This window comes from Gobio gobio (assembly GCF_949357685.1).
Source record: "Gobio gobio genome assembly, chromosome: 5".
Classification (NCBI taxonomy): Eukaryota; Metazoa; Chordata; class Actinopteri; order Cypriniformes; family Gobionidae; genus Gobio; species Gobio gobio.
Window position 1 is genome coordinate 22,367,932 of NC_137101.1, and position 20,945 is coordinate 22,388,876.

General features: G+C 38.4%; 1 protein-coding gene across 10 annotated transcripts in view; it reads right to left on the reverse strand.

Moving 5' to 3' along the window:
• Positions 1–2,277: 2,277 nt before the first annotated feature.
• ppp1r12a (protein phosphatase 1, regulatory subunit 12A) overlaps positions 2,278–20,945 on the reverse strand; it is an 88,273-nt gene continuing 69,605 nt past the window's right edge. For 4 of the 10 annotated variants that reach the window (XM_079816843.1, XM_079816839.1, XM_079816837.1 and 1 more), the window contains 13 exons: positions 19,735–19,851; positions 19,499–19,645; positions 19,103–19,193; positions 18,138–18,317; positions 17,885–18,047; positions 16,316–16,443; positions 15,865–15,927; positions 13,356–13,372; positions 13,103–13,229; positions 12,908–13,012; positions 10,470–10,517; positions 9,394–9,444; positions 2,279–4,015 (listed from right to left, as the gene is read on the reverse strand). In XM_079816843.1, the coding sequence (XP_079672969.1) occupies positions 3,929–4,015; positions 9,394–9,444; positions 10,470–10,517; positions 12,908–13,012; positions 13,103–13,229; positions 13,356–13,372; positions 15,865–15,927; positions 16,316–16,443; positions 17,885–18,047; positions 18,138–18,317; positions 19,103–19,193; positions 19,499–19,645; positions 19,735–19,851 (1,324 nt within the window). In that variant the 3' untranslated portion in view covers positions 2,279–3,928. Of the gene's footprint in view, positions 4,016–7,115; positions 7,318–9,393; positions 9,445–10,143; positions 10,181–10,469; positions 10,518–12,907; positions 13,013–13,102; positions 13,230–13,355; positions 13,373–15,864; positions 15,928–16,315; positions 16,444–17,884; positions 18,048–18,137; positions 18,318–19,102; positions 19,194–19,498; positions 19,646–19,734; positions 19,852–20,945 lie in introns of all 10 variants that reach the window. The other 6 variants (XM_079816840.1, XM_079816836.1, XM_079816834.1 and 3 more) reach the window with 3 other exon arrangements.

Genomic DNA, 20,945 nt, shown 5'->3' on the forward strand with positions numbered 1-20,945 from the left:
TCAGCGCCAAGCACATTTATCAATGCGGCCCTAAAAGAAGTCTGGAACTGACTTTGCTATTGTGGTACTGAGAGAAATGCTAAAAGTAATTGAAGGGACAATTCAAACAAAACTGAAAATGTCATTTAAACACCCGTTTCATGGAGGAATGTCACTTTTTTTAATGATGAGAACTGTCATTTTTGGATGAACTATCCCATTGATTTGAGATGTTTCAGATTTAGCTGGCTTTATCTTTGAACAAATGATTTTGCATGAGAACATTGGGTAACTTCAAGCCCCAGAGGATGAAGCAAACAAACATACTAGCAGGGTTCACATAGAAATGCAAGCCTTATGTAAGAATGGGGGGGGGGGGGGGGGGGGGCACACTCAAACAAAACAAAACAACCTCATGATGCTCATCAAGTGACACTTTTCCAGCATTTCCTATTAATGAGTGATAATTCTGAGCTCAGTCAGGCGCCATCTAGTGGTTCTAAAGCTGTTGTTCATAGAATGGCCTTAGAAACAGGGTTGCCAAGTTTTCACAAGAAAACCCGCTTCTCAAAAGTAGCCCAAAACAAGCCCAATAGCTTTCCGGGGGGGTGGGTGGGGGTGGGGGGGAGGGTAAAATATGTGTTTTTTTTGGCAGGGTTGTCAGATAAAATTCACATTCCTGGGTCTAAATATCACACAATTGTGGTCGCTTCAGCCCGCGGGAAAACCACGGACTTGGCAACACTGCTTAGAAAATGTACAAACTAATATCCAACAGAAGAAAGATCAAGTGAGAAAAAAAAAAATTATAATTCAAAGAAACAAAAAGGTTTAGGATTAAGATGCATTAAGTTTGACTGAATACTTATATATAAATTATAAAACACATCTTGGTTTAAACATGCAAGCCATGATTTTTTGTTTTTTTTTGTCATGTAAAATTGACTTAATCATGGATCGTAAGTCTTGTGTCTTTCAATTAATAGTTAGTACACTATTAATAGTTCATATATATATATTTGTATTAGTGCTATCAAATCAATGAATCGCATCCAAAATAAAAGTTTGAGTTTACATAATGTGTGTGTACGGTGTGTATATATAAATAAACACAGACACATATTTTTTATATTTATATATAATATAAATGATATAAATACATATACAGTATATACATGCAAATATTTCTCAAATGTACATGAGTGTGTAATTATACATAATAATTATACACAGTACACACATTATGTAAACAAACTTTTTTTGGATGTGATTAATCAATTTGACAGCACTAATATTAATAATATATATATATGTAGTTAATGGGGAAACATCAATATTAAACAACAATAAATAAAAAAATTCCCTAAAATCATGTTTTCAAACTTCTTTTAAAATTTGGTTAAAAGGTGCACTATGTAACTTTTCCGTCCGCTAGAGGTTGCCTAATCAAAACAAAGCCGTAGTTTGATGATGCAAAGTTTGAGCGCAGAATCTTGGGACATGAGGTCTTCACCTCACAGCCGGTGGAAAAGACAGGACTCGAGCAGAAATCATGTTCATGGATGCGATTATTAACGTTACTGTAGTATGAAGCAGAGCAGGACCGAGTGTTGTGGAGCTGAGCAAGGCCGCAGGAGCGATTGTTAATGAGATGAATGCAACACATGCCTCACGAGCAGCGGGACTTTTATTATGCCACAGTCGCCGGCGCCATTTCCGCTTTCCAGTCATGAGTTTGAGGTAACGCAGCTCTGTTTATCATATTAGACACATCTGCGTGTGTTGAAAACAATGTTATGACGTTACTCTTTGCGTTCGCTCGGCGGCTGCTATGACACTTGTTGCACACTGCAGTGTGAGTAAAGCGTTTCTGCAGAATAAAAACAGAAACCGAGGGTACCGCAGATGTGACGCAAACGACAGGCGACTCCCTCACACGTCCCGGTTCCTTGGTTAAAATAGCAAATTTCTCACGATTTACAAAGAGTTGGAAACATTTGGGATATTGTAAGTACTCAACTGAACAAAATATATAACACTGGCCTAGTGGTTACATAATGTTACATAGTGCACCTTTAAAGCAACAATGTGACATGTAGAGCTAACATTAATCTATTAATCCCCCCCAGTCCTTTGCTACACACTGATTTTATTTATTTTTTGTTCGGACACTGGTTCTGAACAGGTTCAGTTTATTACATTTAAAACCAGAGTAATCTGAAAACAGTCAACTGATTCTCACATCACATCAATTCATTTCTACATAGAATTAAGGAAAGAACAGGACAACAAGGGCAAAGAGATTTTTACAATGTACAAGTTTATTTTAATTAACTCTCAGTGGTTGGTAGTCACAGCACAGCTTGCACGGATGAAGCCACACATCTATTTTACAAGATGATGGGAAATTTAAAAAGGAAAAAAAACAAAATTAAAAACCTAAACCAAAGAGGAGACAGCTGACAGTCCAACTACAGCGACATTTTTTTCCCGACTACAGTATTTTTAAGTAAAAGGCCACTGAAATGCATAAAAAGTTTTTCCGATGCATGGACTTCATCTGATGCGGTTGCAAAAGTTCGCTAAACCGGACAGCAAGACTCCTGACATGGCATTGACAGTGCATGTAGACATTGTAAAAAGGACTGGGTTAGCGATATCTAGGATCTTTTTAGTGACAACACCTTGGCTAATACTACAGCTTTAAAAAAAAAAAAAAAAAGAAAAAAAAAAAAAGGGGAGGAAAAAAAAAAAGTAAAATGAAAAAACAAATGAACAGCACTCTTCCAAAGATACTGAATAAAATGTGTGAAATGTAGTGAAGCAATTATATTATTATCTCACAATTTTACGTGAACACTTAAAACTGAGAAGAAAAAAAACCTTCCCCTTGAAGGGGGCGGCCCTATTGTTATTCAATGACTTTTTCGACTATAAAAGAAGAGGGAAATAGTTAAAACACACTTTGTCCTCTGGAGTTGGTATATTTCAATAGTAACAGACAGGGAACCATAAACGCATGCCATGTGCTGGTCTCAAACAATACATACAGGTATATACAACTTCACTCAGTACCTGCTAAAACAACGTGAGGAGTACAAGATATAAACCAACGACTACACTACAAACTCAAAGAAACGAGAGAAAGAAGTCGGGGGGGGGGGGAGGAAGGAAACCGGGGTGAGCCACGAAAGTGGTGAGGAAGTGAACATTTACTAGTGACAGACTCATTCTTAAAGCATTTGTATACGAAAGAAATGCATATATTGCACATAAGTGAAAGCTTCGATTTCACAAGGTCCACCTAATCGGTAAAGCCAGGGGTCCGTCGTGGAAGTGTGCGGAGCGTGCGCCAACATTGTGGAATGCTGGGAAGTCTTCTGCTGAGAGACAGTGCCTCTGAGGACGAGGCGGGACTTCTAGCGCAATGTGGAGGGGGATGAGGACAGGAAGAGGAAATGGAAGGAGAGAGCTGCACATCGCATGACGCATCTATACAGGAAGAAAGATTAAAGAGCGGAGCCAAAAAAAAAAAAAAAAAAAACTAAAACCAACAAAAACAAAAAAAAAGAATAAAGATAGATCACAAAAAAAGTGTGGCACAAATAAAATCAGGTGTTCTGTGACAGCCAAGAGAAATTTGATGCAAGTGACGTATGTACAACTAAGGCTTATTGGTTAAATAGTTTTTTTCGAGGCTTTCCCCGCCCGCAAAGTGTTCGATGCCATTCTCTCGTCTAACGCTTTTCCTTAGTTCTGTAAACGCAGTGGTTCTGTGGTGAGTGGTGAGGTGGGCGGACCGAATGGGCGTTCGGTGGAGCGGAGAAGCGAGGGAAAGCTGGGGACTGAGAAACGGAAGGGGAGACGGAGCCTTCTTGTCGCCGTTGTCTCGTATTAATATCTAGATGTGCAATACCGTTACTGCCGGAGGATGTGGGGAGGGTCTTTTCTATTTGGAAAGCTTGCTTATGACTCGGATCAACGCTCCGTTTTCATCCTTTAGTCTCTGGTTGTCTGCTTTCAAGTCTGGTAGCGTCTGGAAGAGAAAACAGGAGAGGGGAGGGTTAGATTAACAGACAAGAACCAGTGGTTTTGTAGTTGACGCGTGTCTCTAGACGCTGGTGTATTTAGTTTTTGCGTCCTTCCTTCTTTCCTTCCTTCAAACAGCAATTACTGTCCAACACAACCCCCTTTTCAACTAATATGGTGATGGTGCCTGATCTGGAACTGGGGGGGTGGGGGGGGGGTGGCTTGTCTAGAACAAATAATAACACTATAACTATTGCCGGACAGGTGATAATTCCCTCAATATTTTTAATTCTTCTGACAATATGCAAACATATTAGCTTTATAATGGATAAAATGGTGTAACTACTGTAACCAAGTGCACTCAAAATTACGTATAAATTAAATTACAGTAAAAAAATATATATAGTTCAACAATCACAATGTTTAGAACTTTTTTGAAATAACCAAAATGATGATAATGAATGATACGGATATATAATGTCATAATTTTACTAAATTTTATATATCAGAATTTAATTTATATGCACTAATAAAACCCATACAAGTACAAAACAATTATAGTTTTCAAAATAAATAAAAATAATTACATTTTACATGTTTAAGTATTAATGCTTTACACACATATACACATATATATATATATATATATATGCTGTCAAATCTATTAATCGTGATTAATCACATCCAAAATAACAGTGTGTTTACATAATATTGGTTATTACTGTACTGGGTATAATTATTATGTATATAAATACGCATACACACATGTATAATTTATTTTACATTTATATAATATAAAATATTTATATTTATTTTGAATACACACACACACACACACACACACACACACACACACACACACACACACACACACACACACACACACACACACACACACACACACACACACACACACACACACACACACACACACACACACACACACACACACACACACACACACACACACACACACACACACACACACACACACACACACACACACACACACACACACACACACACACACACACACACACACACACACACACACACACACACACACACACACACACACACACACACACACACACACACACACACACACACACACACACACACACACACACACACACACACACACACACGTGAATGATAATAATAATTTTACCCAGTACACATATATTATGTAAACCCAAACTTACACACACACACACACACACGTGAATGATAATAATAATTTTACCCAGTACACATATATTATGTAAACCCAAACTTTTAATGTGGATGCCCTAGCAGTAATAGTTGTCATCACTTGGCTCTAAAACAAGTGGAAATGAGGCCTGATTCTAAAGAAGTTGGCAGATTCCTCTGCACCAGAACCAGCACCACCACCATTTTGCTAGAAAAGGGACTGTAGTCCTTCACACACACACAAACCAACAGGCACACTGCAGTTCAATGGGAAACTCTAGCCATGCACTCTCAGATAGACGGTAAAGATGAGGACAGCGCTTTGGCCAGGCGGTCCTCTCTCTCTCTCTCTCTCTCTACACACACAGAGTTGCTTTGTGTGTCCTCCACTGGACGGGATAAATAAAGAGGCTGGAACACAAGAGCGACTCAAAGTGTCTGTATAAACCACAACACAGAGTGCTACTTGATACCCAGCCCGCTTCAGTCTTCAGATTGCAGTGTTGAAATAGAGATCTTTAACTGAGATTTCACTCTCACTGTCCTTATTGACCGTAAACCACATAGATGGACAGGTGGACTTTTGACCCCAGATGGAAAACTCAAAAAACTACTCTACTAACTGGACACTGAAAGTCCACGCAAGAAAGTCACAGGTTTGTAAAAACATGAGGGTGAGTAAATGTTTACAGAACATCCTTTTTTGTAAAATATTACAAGAAAATTGCGTGCCAGAGAAAGAAATTTATCTGTTTTCCAAGAACACAAAGAAACTACCTTCTTTGTGATAAACTTGCCATTTACAATTACATTTTAACAGTGTAATGATACCTCCCGAGAGAGAGATTTACAGTCTGTGAGTACTGCAGTTATAGACTGGAAAAAATGCATTAAAACAGTCCATAAAAGCTGAGTGCGAAAGTAAGTCACTAAACAGAACTGAACAAAAGAAACAGAACTTAAAAAACCTAGACACAAAAAAGTAAGAGTATACTCTGAGGGAAACAGGCAAAAAAAAAAAAAAAAAATCCTCATTCTGTATAACACTGAATAGATTATGCAAGAGAAGCTCCAAATGTAATTTAAGCATTTACCAGCGACAATCTGTAGATTATAAAATGCATGAGTTTCCAGAAGCCATGCAATCTAGATTAGCCTCAGGCACAGCATATATGGCAGTTCAGCTCCAGGATCAAAATATCTGAGATTGGGGGGGATAGGAATGGTCTCCAAAGCAAAAAATAAAAACAGAACCAGTTTTGTGATTCCACAAAAACCAGTCAAGCACCCCATGCAAGATGCCAGAGTCATCCAAAAGGAACTGCACTTCACAGCAACACGGCAAAAAAGAAAAAAGAAAAACAGAGGAAAAAAAAAACAGGACAATTTATTACTAAAAAACAGTTTATAAATAGCAGGAACTGTGCGATGGATATAAGCTGTGTTTAATGAAAATATTACTTTAAATATCAACATACAATGTAAAAATGAGGATGTTATTTTAAATGAAAATAAAACATTTTGGATTAAAGAAAAGTCTAATTTGTAAAAATGTCATTCATAAAAATCTGTACAAAATCTGTTATTAATTTCATTTCATGAGAATATATATATTTTTAACTATTTAAAACAACCTGCCATTTGTGTACAAAAAGTTGGCGGAATTATTTTATTTAAGTTTGCAATGAATGACAAATTTGAAGAAGAAAAAAAAAAGCTAAATATTTAAATTTTTTTCTCATTTCTAAAGCACATACCAAAACATAAAGTACTTTAGAGAAATTTCTTAGCAATAACTGTACTGTTTAAAAAAAAAAATAATAATAAAAAAAAAGCCGCAAAAACCTCCCCATCAAGAAAAGCAGAGCACTGAGGGAGGCAGAGCATCAGCTCAGACACAGGCTAGCACCTGCCTTTATATGGGCGTGGGCGGAGCTGAATGGAGCATGAGGAGGGGTGTAAGAGGAGGTGGGGGCGGGTCTACAGGTCTGCGGCGGGCAGGTGGCTGCAGCCCTGCGAGAGTTTGGAGAGCACGCGGGCCAGCGCCCTGTTCTCTGCCTGCAAACGCTCGTTATACTGGCGCAGAGACTGCACCTGCTTTACCTGAGGAAGGTTCTACGAGAGGGAGAAATACAGACAGAGAAAGAGACAGAATGATAGAGAAGATGACAGACATCAGACAAAAATAAACACGGAAAAAAGGAATGTATTAACGCAAAGTAAAATAAACAGTACATCGCTGAGTGAAAAAAATGTGACAAAATATGGGATCACAGAACTAATTTAAAAAAACAATGAGAAGGAACTGAAAAGGAAAAAGCAAGGACACGTGTACGCAGACACATACATACTTGGCTATCTAAATGGGGACAAAACTATTTTTTACATAAAGATTATTATAAACTCTATAGGTTATTGCTTTTGAACCAGGAGGTTGGGACTGACTAGAGGAACCTTAAGCTTAAAATGATATAAAATGAGACAAAATCAAAAGTTTAAAACTAAAAGTTTTCATGGTCTTCTGCATTAAATAATAATAATAATAATAATATAAAATAAAAAATATTGATTTGTATAAAGATAAATTTTACTAATGAGGACATTCCCTAAATATGCCAAAATTAGGTTAGATTTAGCACAATTCTGAGGAAAATTTGCCCTCAAAGTATGTTTCAATACACGCACAATAAAGAAGAGGGGTTTCAATGGGGAACGCTATAATACTGAAACGTACAGAAATTCATCATGGAACAGGAAAGATTAAAACCAAGGCCTGGAAATTGTTTCGCTTATGTAACCTCTGATATTAAAGTCTGCTACCCTACCACCCACCAACACACACACAGAATAGAGAAGTGAAACATTAGAATAGAGAGAACATGTGCAATATTTACAGTACGTCCGAAAAAGCTAAACTTGCTATGAAGCAGATAAAATGAACAGAGTGAAACAACAATCTCAGTCATCACACAAATCACATAAACAAGCTGTAAAAAACCCATAAATCAAAGTTTTGCAGCTTTTAGTCCACGTCTGTTAGTTGAGGTCGTCTATCCACCTTTTTCCTGAGCAAACAATGAGCTAGCTTCCATTTGTATGCTGTCCTGTTCCGTTCTCCATAGGAACCCATTGTTAAAACGGGGTAAAGAGAGCGACTTCATTAAACAGAAACGGTTTGAACATTGCTAATAATTATAATAAACGCAGGGTTAAGCTGTGCTGTTGTTGGCTGCCACAACAACAGCAATAAACAAGAATAAATAAGAAATTCCTGGAGAGTATGTGTTTTGAGCACCAGCAAATCTGAAAAGAATGTCCTTATACAGCGCCATATGTCTTGCATTTTATGTCAAAGACTGACAAGAGAAAACGAGCAGGACTCAAGTTAAAATACTCCCCATAAAAAAAGGATGTATATAAATATCATTTTGAAGACAAAACACCCTGAACTTCACCCGATCAGGAGCTGTGTGTAGGATACGATCACCCATCTGTTTTCAATGTAGCTAACGTCAGGCAGCTTCATGTCATATAGGAACTCATTAAACTTGACCGATGAGTAACTGAGAAAAGACGGTCATTGAGACACTGTAAAGTGACGGCACTGTGGAGCCATGTGCTTTTTAAAACCATTTTCATGGGTTTAACGTTACATTATCAGCTCGCAAAATACGCTAATTTGACTAGAAAAACTGGAGACCATAAATGTAACGCATAATTCCGCTTTGAGTCGGGCGAGGAACAAGGTGGATATGCTAGTGTTCACACATAAGTTGACACTTTTTTAGCAACTAACACATTTCCCCAAAAATAGGCCAAAATGGAAACTTTGAAGTTCTCTTATCAAGAACAATGTCATAATTACCGTAATTTCGAGATGACAACACACAACGTTCTACTAGGAGCTGTTCACGTCCTTAAACTGGGAATTATGCATTTCTACGGCAACACTATCAACGGCTAAATAAATCTGCAGCGTTCAGTTGGTACAAGTAGGAGCTCTCCGAAGATTCCCATCTTACAAGTTGTAATTATGAGCTCTACTAGGACGTGAAAACTTTTTACAAGTTGGAATCTCGTAATTACGGTAATGACAACCTTGCGGGAACGCACCTCAAATTTCTGTTTTTATAGATTTTTACAAAGGTGATACACAAACACACTTCGAAAAAAAAGAACGAAAAGAACTACCTTCAGTTCCTCCTCCATCTCAGAGATCTTCCTTTCTAGAGCTCTTCTTTCCTGCAGACACAAACATACGTTGACAAGTTACCACACACGACCATAAAACATATTAATAACTCCATGGTCCACTATCACTGCAAACAAAGAGAGATACACACACAGAATCATGTGGATGCATCAGGTGATAGAATGTGAAGGGAACCACACACACACTGCTTAGTGAAGCTGATCAAGAGCTGGAAATACAGTATAGTCTAAATGATTATTCATGCTCAAGTCTGCACGCATTAAGTTACTTGCATGTATAGTGTAAAAAAATATATAAATAATTCAAATAAATATATTTACTATATGTAATAATTATGATATAATTATATTAATGAAAAAACCTTTAGTATGTGTGTATAGGCATGTGTAGTACAGTTCAAAGAAAGAGAAAACGACTGTACAGTTCGAGGAAACCGCATTTAAGATGCAAATACCAATTTTATGATGATTTTTACACACAGACGATGCATCACACACATGCAGATACAATGTTTGAAAGAGAAACCACACCACACTCTACATCTCACATGATAGTTCACTTGTACAAGTCTAGAATGGTGTTTTGCGTTAGTGACTTATAGGCAAAAAAGTGAAAGAGGAATAGTGATTGGCTGATGGGGTTTGGTTCCAACCCCCTGGGGCTGTGAGAGGCATGTGATTCAGCCACTAGCAGAGCTGTAAACACTTTAAATTCAGGTTAAACGTTACCCAAAGCACCCAGCTGAGCCTGAGACCTGCCTGCAACCTTCAGACATAAACCAGTGCGGAACAGTTACCAACCGTTTGGCCGATGGAGCCCAGAATTCAGCATTTATCTGGAGCAGTTCTTAAACATCTCCAATAATCTCAGCATTTGAGCTGACTTTATCCATAAAGGATCCTTTATGGATTTAATGCCCCATCATTGCATTAATGTGAAGTACACCTGCTCCATCCACTGCCATTAACTTGGGTGGAGAATGATGCTTCGATACATTAAAACTCAACATAAATGTTTTATAAGACGACAAAGTTAAAGTAACAGTTGTTTTTACCCTTTTCTCCATCTCCAACTGTGACCGATCAGCAAAGCGTTCCTGCCTCTGTAGTTAAAAAAACACAGCAAATGAGCGGTGTTGAGGTCCAATCAACATTTGAAAGGTTTGCATTTACAGAAATTGTATTATTATTACTACTATTAAATATGGTATATGAACACAGAAATAAATAATTTATTTAATTTAAAGGAACACTCCCCTAGAGTTAAACAGTTGAGTTTTACCATTTTCGAATTCAGTCAGCCGATCTCTGGGTCTGGCGGTAGCACTTTTAGCATAGCTTAGCATAGATCATTGAATCTGATTAGACCGTTAGCATCTCGCTCAAAAATGACCAAAGAGTTTCGATATTTTTACTATTTAAAACTTGACTCTTCTGTACTTACATCGTGTACTAAGACCGACGGAAAATGAAAAGTTGTGATTTTCTAGGCCCATATGGCTAGGAACTATACTCTCATTCCTGCGTAATAATCAAGGAACTTTGCTGCCGTACCATGGGTAATATCATTGCGCCTGTTGCACCCATGGTACGGCAGCAAAGTTCCTTGATTATTATTTTTCATTTTCCGTCAGTTTTAGTTTTAGTTCACGATGTAAGTACAGAAGAGTCAAGTTTTAAATAGTAAAAATATCGAAACTCTTTTGCTCATTTGCAAATGGTCTAATCAGATTCAATGATCTATGCTAAAAGTGCAACCGCCAGACCTGGAGATCGGCTGAATGGAATCGAAAACTCAACTGTTTAACTCTAGGGGAGTTGGAAAATTAGCCAAAAATAGTGGAGTGTTCTTTTAAGATTCTATTCATTTCTATTCTTTCCCAGCCTGGAAATCATAACTGAAAATTTCCTGACATTTCCATGACCCTGTCTAATGCAATGAATACAGTATTAAAATGACGATATACATTTTTTCATTAAACAATGAGGCAAAAAATTTGAAAAGAACTGAACTGAATGGTTGGAGAGGTATCATAGGGGATTAAGAAATGTACAGTAGAGGCCAAAAGTGATCTTAACAGATTTTTTTTATATTTAAATAATGGGTGAAGCATATTGCATAGTTGTGCTTGGGGTCGATTGTTTTATTTGCGATAACACAATGAAACATGCCAAATTGTGGGGACATAATTTTTGGTATTTGGCGAGACATTATGAACACATGGAAAAACAAGAACAAGTGAAATATTAACTGATTATTAACTGCTTTTTGCTGTGAGCTTTTCGATTTTTCTATGGTTTCTTTGCATTGTGACATAAAACCTTTAGCTGTACTTTTTTTTGCCAAATAATTCGGTCAGATAAATACCTTGACCAAGTGTAGCATTTTGTTTTCCCCCGTTATATTAAAATATACATATTTAAAGCTGCAGTCCGTAACTTTTTGCGCTCTAGCGGTTAATAAACAGAACTGCATGCATCTTGCGGAAGAACATCGCAGCCGGAGCTACTTCTCAGCTGTCACGGACCTTTTCCTGGACCGTTCCCACCTGGTGGAATGACCTGCCTATCTCAATTCGTGCGGCCGAGTCTGTGGCCATTTTCAAAAAACGTCTAAAGACACATCTTTTCCAGCAACACCTGACCGATCGAGAATAGCACTTATCATTCTATTCATTGTCTGTCTGTCTAATTTATTTATAAAAAAAAATAAAAATAAAAAAAAAAAATCTGTTCTGTGCTAGACTAACAGACTTGTTACAGCACTTGCATATTGCTGATATTGTTGCCCTTCGACTGCTCTACCTGCTTCTATTGCCCTCATTTGTAAGTCGCTTTGGATAAAAGCGTCTGCTAAATGACTAAATGTAAATGTTCTCTCTTTTTATGTCTATGGCGAATCACGCAGGGACTGTGCTCCTCCGCAGCAGTTCCTACCAGTCTGGTCTGAAATAGTCCCAATATAAACACTTATAAGTGTATCATAATGATTCAGGGTAAGACAAAAACACGGTTTGGAAAATGAATTCATGTTGTACATTCTCATTATATATTTTTTGTATCTTGGACACAAAAAAAGTTACGGACAGCAGCTTAAAAAAACAAAAAAAACAAAAATCCCCTCTGGAAATCACTTTTGGCCACTACTGTATATATTTATTTGTTTGTTTGTTTTAATTTTAGATTACAACAATTTCTATTCTTTCCATTCTCTTCTCGGCCTGGAAATCATCATTTTAAATTCCCTGATATTTCCATAACTTTGGAAACCCCATCTGATGCAACTAAATAGTATTGAAATGAGTTTTAGGAGCTCCATAAAAAAAAAAGACCAAGTCAGTGAATTAAACGAAAACAAAGGACCACTTGTTTTCTTCATGCGATTTGTGTTTTTATTCCAAACGAAAGACACTTGAACAGACCTTTGAAGCTTCTAGTGCAGATGATAAATGGGCCAACAGAGCCCAAAAACTCTCTCAGAAAAGGAACTCACCTGTGTGGCTTTCTCCAGCTGCAGCTTCAGGTCTGCCAGCTCCAGCTCTGTATCACGTAACTGAGATTTCAGCTTCTCGTTTTCAGCTAAAATCTGCTCATAAAGCTGCAAGCGGAAAGAGCATGTTGGGTAAACACTCAACCGTAAGGTAACCATTATTTAACGGGGCGTAATCATACAGTGCAATGTTTGTACCTTCTTATAATCAGTGGTGTCGTCTCTTTCGGTACGCGAGTACGGCCGTCGGCTCTCTCCAATGCCGCGGCTACTATAAGACTCGTAACGGTCAGAGGAGGAAGTGCTAGTAGAGAGAGGGTCATTCCTGAGGGGGGAAAGGGATGATTACTTAATATTCACTACTGTTTTCATAAAATACGAATTAATGCAAGCATTTTTAGCTTATCTTAAAAGGACATAGTTAAGCACCTAATGACAAAAAGATACGTACCTGGATAGTCTGTCACTCTGTGGATGTGAACAGAGAAAAAGAGAGAGAGGGAGGAAGTTATTACAAAGTCTGTACCTGCTGTTAATCAATCACATGCTCATAATGCATTTAGTCTGTCTGTTTGTCTAGCGTCTAGACTATCAGAGCGTCTAGAATGCAGATTATCAATTAGTCTGGGATGGATTGTGTCGCTTTCATTCCCAGCTCTGATGGCCTGCTTAATGCTGCTATTTAATGAGAGTCTGTTCGGGTCAGCAATCTATCATTTACCGCTCTACAGTAAAGGACGCGTTTGAAGACATCTGGGTGTAATCAATTTGATTTTGTCCTAATAACAGACTTTAACAAGAGCACGTCACATTTATCAAAGTGGAAGTAAAAGGACTTTGGTCATCGTCCCTCCTCCGCTCAGGCTCTCTGAGACCTCTCAGCCCTGCTGGGGCTTTTCTCCATGAATTCCTGATCCGCAGCCAAGACCTCTGGGTCTGATCTTATTCCCCAGTGGCTCAGAGCACACACAGGGTACTGGAATGAGTTTGGATTGGCATGATGACAAATATTTTTGAAAGTAAGTACTATGCAGTATGCAAACTGTGCACAATGCATTTTTCTGTGCGCTTGGAACTATTAACATTCACTCACGATGAGAGATACAGTATTCCATAATGAAATGAGAGTAAAGGCCAAGATATACTCACAACAGGTTTTTTTTGGTCCGTCGCTTAGGGGTAAAATGAAGTTCGGAATACGTGAGCAGCGATATACGGACAGTGGCGTTTAGGCGAATATGTAAATATGCGCTGCGTGCTTTCCTCTCAATAACAAAATGATAACAAACAAAATTAAGAAAGCAGCCAAGCATTTCTCAATAAAGCATCTGATCAAAGCAATGTGGACATGTTTGAACAAGCCCTGCAATTTCGGCACTCTTGTAGCCATCTCAGGTTTATTTATATAATATAACTTAGAATAATTAAAATCATGCCGCTTTACTGTATTAAACATGAAAAACAGTGTCAGTGTCTCGTTTCTTCAGAAGTACAACTTCATTTTCTACTATAAAAGCAGCTCTGCAGTGTGTTCACGTTTTTACTCAGACATTTGACCTCGACGGACTCACCAGGAGACATGAACCAGAAAAAAATTCCATGTGAAAGAAGGCGGAACCTCAGCACACTACCTATTATGTAATCGCCACGGACCAATGGGAGTACAAAGGTGTTTACCAGCCGGAGTGAGTTTTTCCAGAAAGTTCGCTTTGGCAAGCTGTTTCGAACTTCAAAACAAAAGTCATTTTGGCCGGATTTTGTTCGAAATTACATCCCATCACATAAGTTCGTTCTTTGATTTAGTTTGAAGTTACCAATCATTTTATAGAGATTAATTTCACAGACATTATTCCATTCCAAATATATTCAGTTTTCTCTCATCGGTGCTTATTGTTGGCTGAAGGCTGGAAACTAGGGACTGAGATAAGGGGTGAAGCTCAGAGTCTGAGCTGTGAGAAGCTCTCAGGCAATGACCCGTGCGACTGTGCAGCCCACTTCCTGTAACTGATTGCCCTGGAAGCATACTCCAGCACTTAGCTTTGTATCAGGGCTTCCTTTTCAACGCAGAAGTGCTCACTAAGAGGAAATGTGTGCTATTAAGTTAACAAAAAAACAGCTGTCTCATAAAGAACCCATAGACTCCATTAGATCTTCTTTCATACTGCGACCCTCTGAACACTTATGATTTGGAACCATCCAAGCAAGAACTGATCTTTAGCTGTAATGGCCGATATTTGAGCTATATTTAAATACGGATGAGATGCTGTAAAAAAAAAAAAAAAAAAAAACACGCATGGAAAAAAAATTTAATCAGAGGATGATTTAAGGTGTCAGCTGGTTTTTCTTCCTCTACATACACACAAAACGTAGTTTCCTGTTCTTTTTCCACTGACCCAACAGTCAACTACAAAGCTTTGTCATTATCATTCCCAGTTTTCCGCCCAACTGCGTCTGATCTGGTTCCAGGATCAAGTTGGCACAGGATATGCAGGATATTTATCTTATCCTCCCTGGACTAACAATATCACCCGAGTCACACAACTAACAGCTCAAGTACACACTAAGCACGACTCATGTGACTAGCCACGCAGTTTCTCTTATCGCTGGAAGTGTGATTTTTCTGCCGCCAAGAATTGATCACTGACTATTCCTGTAAAAGGTGACAGTCTGCGGGGCTGTGAATAGACTTTCATTTTTAAGAAGACTAATGCTGCTGGGACAATTCCAGGAAGTTGGAGAGGGAGGAGGTAGTCAGCAGACACACCGTAATGTCAGTGAATTGTTTGTCGTGTCAAACATGAAGGAAAGTCAAACTGCTCTTTGACTATACAAGGTGAAAAGAAACCCCAAAGTCCTTCAAAAACAGTCCAACACAATAAGAAGCTGAACTGAGGAGTTGAGCATTCGTCTAACTGATACATTTGTGTTTGCAGATGCATTGTGGGTGAGTTAATGTTCACCTGAGGCTCTCCTTTAGTGCTGCCATCTGAATCTGATGGCTGCTCAGGGTCGTTCTCGTCGCTCTGTAAAATACATTTTTATTGCTTATTGTTAGTTAGTTATTGCATCAACCAATGCTAACTAATGGAACCTTAATGTAAAGTTTTACCCAAATACCTAAAATAAGTAAACCATAAATAAAAGTAAACCGGGTCCAAAATGTACAGTTGCCAATCACCAAATGCTAGCTGGCAGGTAAGTTTTCTTTCTGACCAACTGCAATTGACTAATAAGAATGAAGTATTCAAGAGAGTTGTGTAATAATGTGATATATTTATATATTTAGAACCATAATAGTTTTGTGGCTGGTGGCAAACAGTTTTGGATGCTGATTGTAAATCATCATGTCTTTTGTATCCGAGTCTATAGAGAGTTTGTTTTGTGAGCTCTTTATGTGCAAGAGTTTCTTACATCCTGGGTCCAGAAGGACACTCCAGTCGAGCGTCTTTTCTCTCGAGGTCGTCTGCGGTCGCGTATAGAGCGTGGCTGCGACTTGTCTTCATTGTCCTTATCGTCCTCTCTTTCTTTTCTATCAGACTCTGGTCAGAAAACAGACACATGGTTGTTTATGAGTACAACAGAGCAACTATGACTATGCATAAACAACTCGTGGAAACCCCTGTTTAATTTTCGGGAATGATATTGCTCCAGGACTAAGATAGAATGGAACAAAAAGCTAATGGAACAAAAATCTAAAAAAAAAATTAAAAAAAAGCTATAAAAAGGGACCGATTTCCTAAATACTGCAATAAAATCTTCTTATTATGAAGGTTAGCGGGTTTAAATGTAACTAATATAAGTTGACGGCATGTCAAATCAAATACACTACCGTATCAAAAATTTGGAGTCGGTGCAAATTTTTTTTTTGGAAAGAAATTTATGTGACAAGGATTAATATTCAAGTTCAAGCTTTAAAAATGTTTTTTATTTACTAGTAAAAGTTTTCAACTGTGATGAAAAGACCAAATCACCAAATTTCTTACAATGACTCAGGGTATCTGCAGAGTTTTTAAAATAAAATTAATATCCCTAGAGAACAAAACCATCAAATCTCTAAATAAATCATGCATCTCAGATTCTTTTACTTGATTAAACAGGCTGGGGCAGACATTCAAAAAGAACGTAATGCTGCTTTTATGAGCAAAAAGATGAGGGAGTTCAAATATTCACACTTACAACAAACACAATACAATATAAAAACCATAAAATAAACATCATCAATTCATCAACAGCAGATCAAAAAGCAATCTATTGCCATGAATGTGCAGTTTTCATTTATCGCAAACTGTTCTGAAAACATGATCCTGTAGAACGCACAACAAAATCGTGTTTTGGCTTTGAATGTTCAATCGCGATTCCTTTTTTATCGTCTCTAAAAATTAAATTTTATGGACCTGCAGGGACCCTGATGATTTCTTAAAGATCATGTGACACTGAAGACCGGAGTAATGGCAGCTGAACATTCAGCTTTGACATCACAGTAAAAAAATTACTTTTTAAATTATTTTAAAATAGAACGTTATTTTGCACGGAAATAATATATACTATTTCACAATGTTACTTTTTTTGTGTATTTTTGCTCAAATAAATGCAGCTTGGGTAAGAGACTTCTTTCAAAAACATAAAAAAATCCTACCGAACGCAAGATTTTCAACGGCCTGAAGCTTGGCTTAGTCAGTCTGCAGCCATACTAAAGGAAGTCCCTGTCTGTATGCCAGTTCCTGTAGCGTCACAAAACCATATCACTCATTTTCCTTTCTGTGTCATGTCACTCTACTAACAGTGACCACACAGCTTTTGTTTTGTTTTTTGCACTGTGACAGTTTCATGACAAATAAGGCATTTGCAGTGCTTGGTACTGCATTTATTTGCATCGTCTTAAAAATGTCATGGCGCAATAAATATATTTAGTCTAGATCATTATTGTTATGAATGAAATGTATTCTTTTTTTGGATGAAACAAGACCCGGACATGTGTACCTCTCTCAGTGTCACGTGCGGAGCGGCTGTAGGTTGAAGTAAGGCCGGACAGGCTGTTTGGCCGGTTCAGAGAGGAGGAGCTGTAGAGAGAAGACGAGCTGCCAGAAGAGGAAGGCAGAGTGGAGGAGGCCGTGGTGGTCGAGGCCAAGGTGCTCCGGTACTTCTGGAGGACAACAAAGAGGACACTCGTGTGACAATGCTAGTTAAAATTCCAGAAACTGTCCTGTTCTCGGTGGCCGGGAGTTTTCCTCACCTCCTCAAAGCTGCGGTAGCGTGACCTATAGTCGTCCTCCTTGGTCTCGGTCTCTTTCTTCTCTTCCTGTTTCTCCTTGTCCTGCTTTTCCTTCTCTTCTTTCTCGTCTTCTCGAGACCGCGTGGGGCGACTGCGCCCGATGGTCTTCTCTGCCTCCTGAAGATCAGTCAAGGTCACACCCTGAAAAAAGAAAGTCAAAGGGTTAACGTTATGTCATTCATTTCTGAGTCTGCAAAATAACCCCCAAATTTGTATGACCCCAATAATGTTGTAATTTTGTTGTAATATACAAACATATTACGTTAATAAGAACCAGGGCGGGGCACTTCGATACTGTGCTACTGTAAGAATATATCAATCACATAATATTATTAGTAATATTTTTTTTGTATCAATAACAACAAACACAGAAAACTATGCAAGTACACCGTCCCAGTGCATTTCCAATTTAAATCAGCTTAACTTTGCTTATCCAATCACATTTAAGACATATTTCTCCTTTAGTTTTAGCTCATGTTAAGCTGACTAATCATTTGTTATTAATAATAATAATAATATGTGTAGGAAAAAAAATATAATCAAGATGAAGGACCCTTCACTTGTACCTTTCACATGATTACGTAATATATAATTTAGAAGCAGGTAATTATTATGTTTAGCCACAAATTTTTAGAGCCCCTAGTCACAAACAATGACGAAACATGGCCTTACTATTGAAAAGGCAAAACCCAATTTCCTCTCTAACGTAAACAGTTATTTCCCCAATAAATCCCTGCCACATTGCACTGCTCAGAAAGTAATAAGTTCCAGTAGGAATACCCCTCGCTTCAAGCAGTACCAACGCTGAAAATCCGAAGACAGAACCATTAAAATCTTGCAACCAAGCATTTGTAAACTGCACTGTGATTCTGTCTATTATTAGAAAGAGTTCCTGCAGAGGTGTTTAGATGAGAGTCTAGACTTGCCTGTGTGGACCTCCTGGACTGCCGTGCCTGTCTGGATCTGGCTTTCCTCTGAGATTCCGACTCTTCATCGCGCACAGGGGTGAGGTATGATCTACAGACGCAACACAAAAGAAACAAAATCCGACAGCTGAAGCAACATGCGCTTTTGTTGAGGCTCTTCAGGGCAGTTTTAATGAGAGTAAAAAGGCTTTTGGAACTGGAACATAATGCATTGTTCAAACTGAATTTAAATGTTGACAAATGTTGTCTTTTTTGGCTTCAAATCGGACTCTTTTTGGGATTTTTTTTTTTTTTAATCACGATGAAGAAAATCAATGGTAAGCATATTTTTGGAACAGATGCTGCAGAAATAGTGTGCAAAAACTCTCTCCATGATGTTGCAGTGCATGTGTGTACCTGCGTCTCTCTCGTCCGTCAGAGCCCAGTATAGTTCCAGTAGTGGAGGTGGTAGTGGTGGTGGCTGCAGTGTTGATTGTTGGGATGACAGCGGCGGACTCCTTCTCTTTCTCTTTTTCCTTGTCTGCGCTCTCCTCTGACCAATACCTGTTACGCGTTGACACATTTCACTATCAGAACCTACTCTGAGTGTTTAGTTTGTCAGTTAAGTTGAAGAGGTGTGTGTGTGCTCGTACCGGGACAGCAGGCTGCGATGTCCTGTGGGTGAGGTAACAGAGGAGGTGGAGGTCGTCGTTGTGGACGTGGCAGGAGTGGAACTTAAAGCATCATCGTTCCTCCTTCCAAACGAGCCGCTATGGCAACACAAACAACAGTCAGGAGACAAACAACCATAGGATATATGAGAGAGAGAGAGAGAGAGAGAGAGAGAGAGAGAGAGAGAGAGAGAGAGAGAGAGAGGAGAGAGAGAGAGAGAGAGAGAGAGAGAGAGAGAGAGAGAGAGAGGAGAGAGAGAGAGAGAGAGAGAGAGAGAGAGAGAGAGAGAGAGAGAGAGAGAGAGAGAGAGAGAGAGAGAGAGAGAGAGAGAGAGAGAGAGAGCGAGAGCGAGAGCGAGAGCGAGAGCGAGAGCGAGAGCGAGAGCGAGAGCGGAGAGCGAGAGCGAGAGCGAGAGCGAGAGCGAGAGCGAGAGCGAGAGCGAAGAGCGAGGAGAGCGAGAGCGAGAGCGAGAGAGAGGAGAGAGAGAGAGAGAGGAGAGAGAGAGAGAGAGAGAGAGAGAGCGAGAGAGCGAGAGAGAGAGAGAGAGAGAGAGAGAGAGAGAGAGAGAGAGAGAGAGAGAGAGAGAGAGAGAGAGATAGAGATAGAGATAGAGATAGAGAGAGAAAAAGAAAGGGAGAGATAGAGAGAGGAAGAGATGGCTCAAAATTAGCACCATAGGAGAAAACAGGTCCATAATGCACAAAACAAAACACCAAAACCACACAAAATAAAAACAACAAAAACAACCAAAAACCAAAGTGAAAACAAACAAAAATAAAAACCAAAGCAAAATATTCTGAAAACCTGAGACATGTCCATTAATGCACAAATAAAAATAATTAAATAAATAAAATTAACAATATAGGATTGGACAATATAAAAGAAATATCAATATTTTTAACTGTTGACAGTGATCTATATTTATCTTTTTGCCTTTGTATTTTTACTCAATATTTAAATTAATTTAGTTAAAACAATATAATTTACCATTATATTAGGTAATTTCCATTTAATTTTTCTTAAATAATATTTTACTATGCTATCAAAATTTATACATTTATTTAATTTCACAGCTACTAGAACTTACCACTGAATTATATATATATATATATATATATATATATATCGTCAACCTTGGTGAATACATTGTGAATTTTTATTATATTGTCCAGCACTTTATTCAGTCCATTCT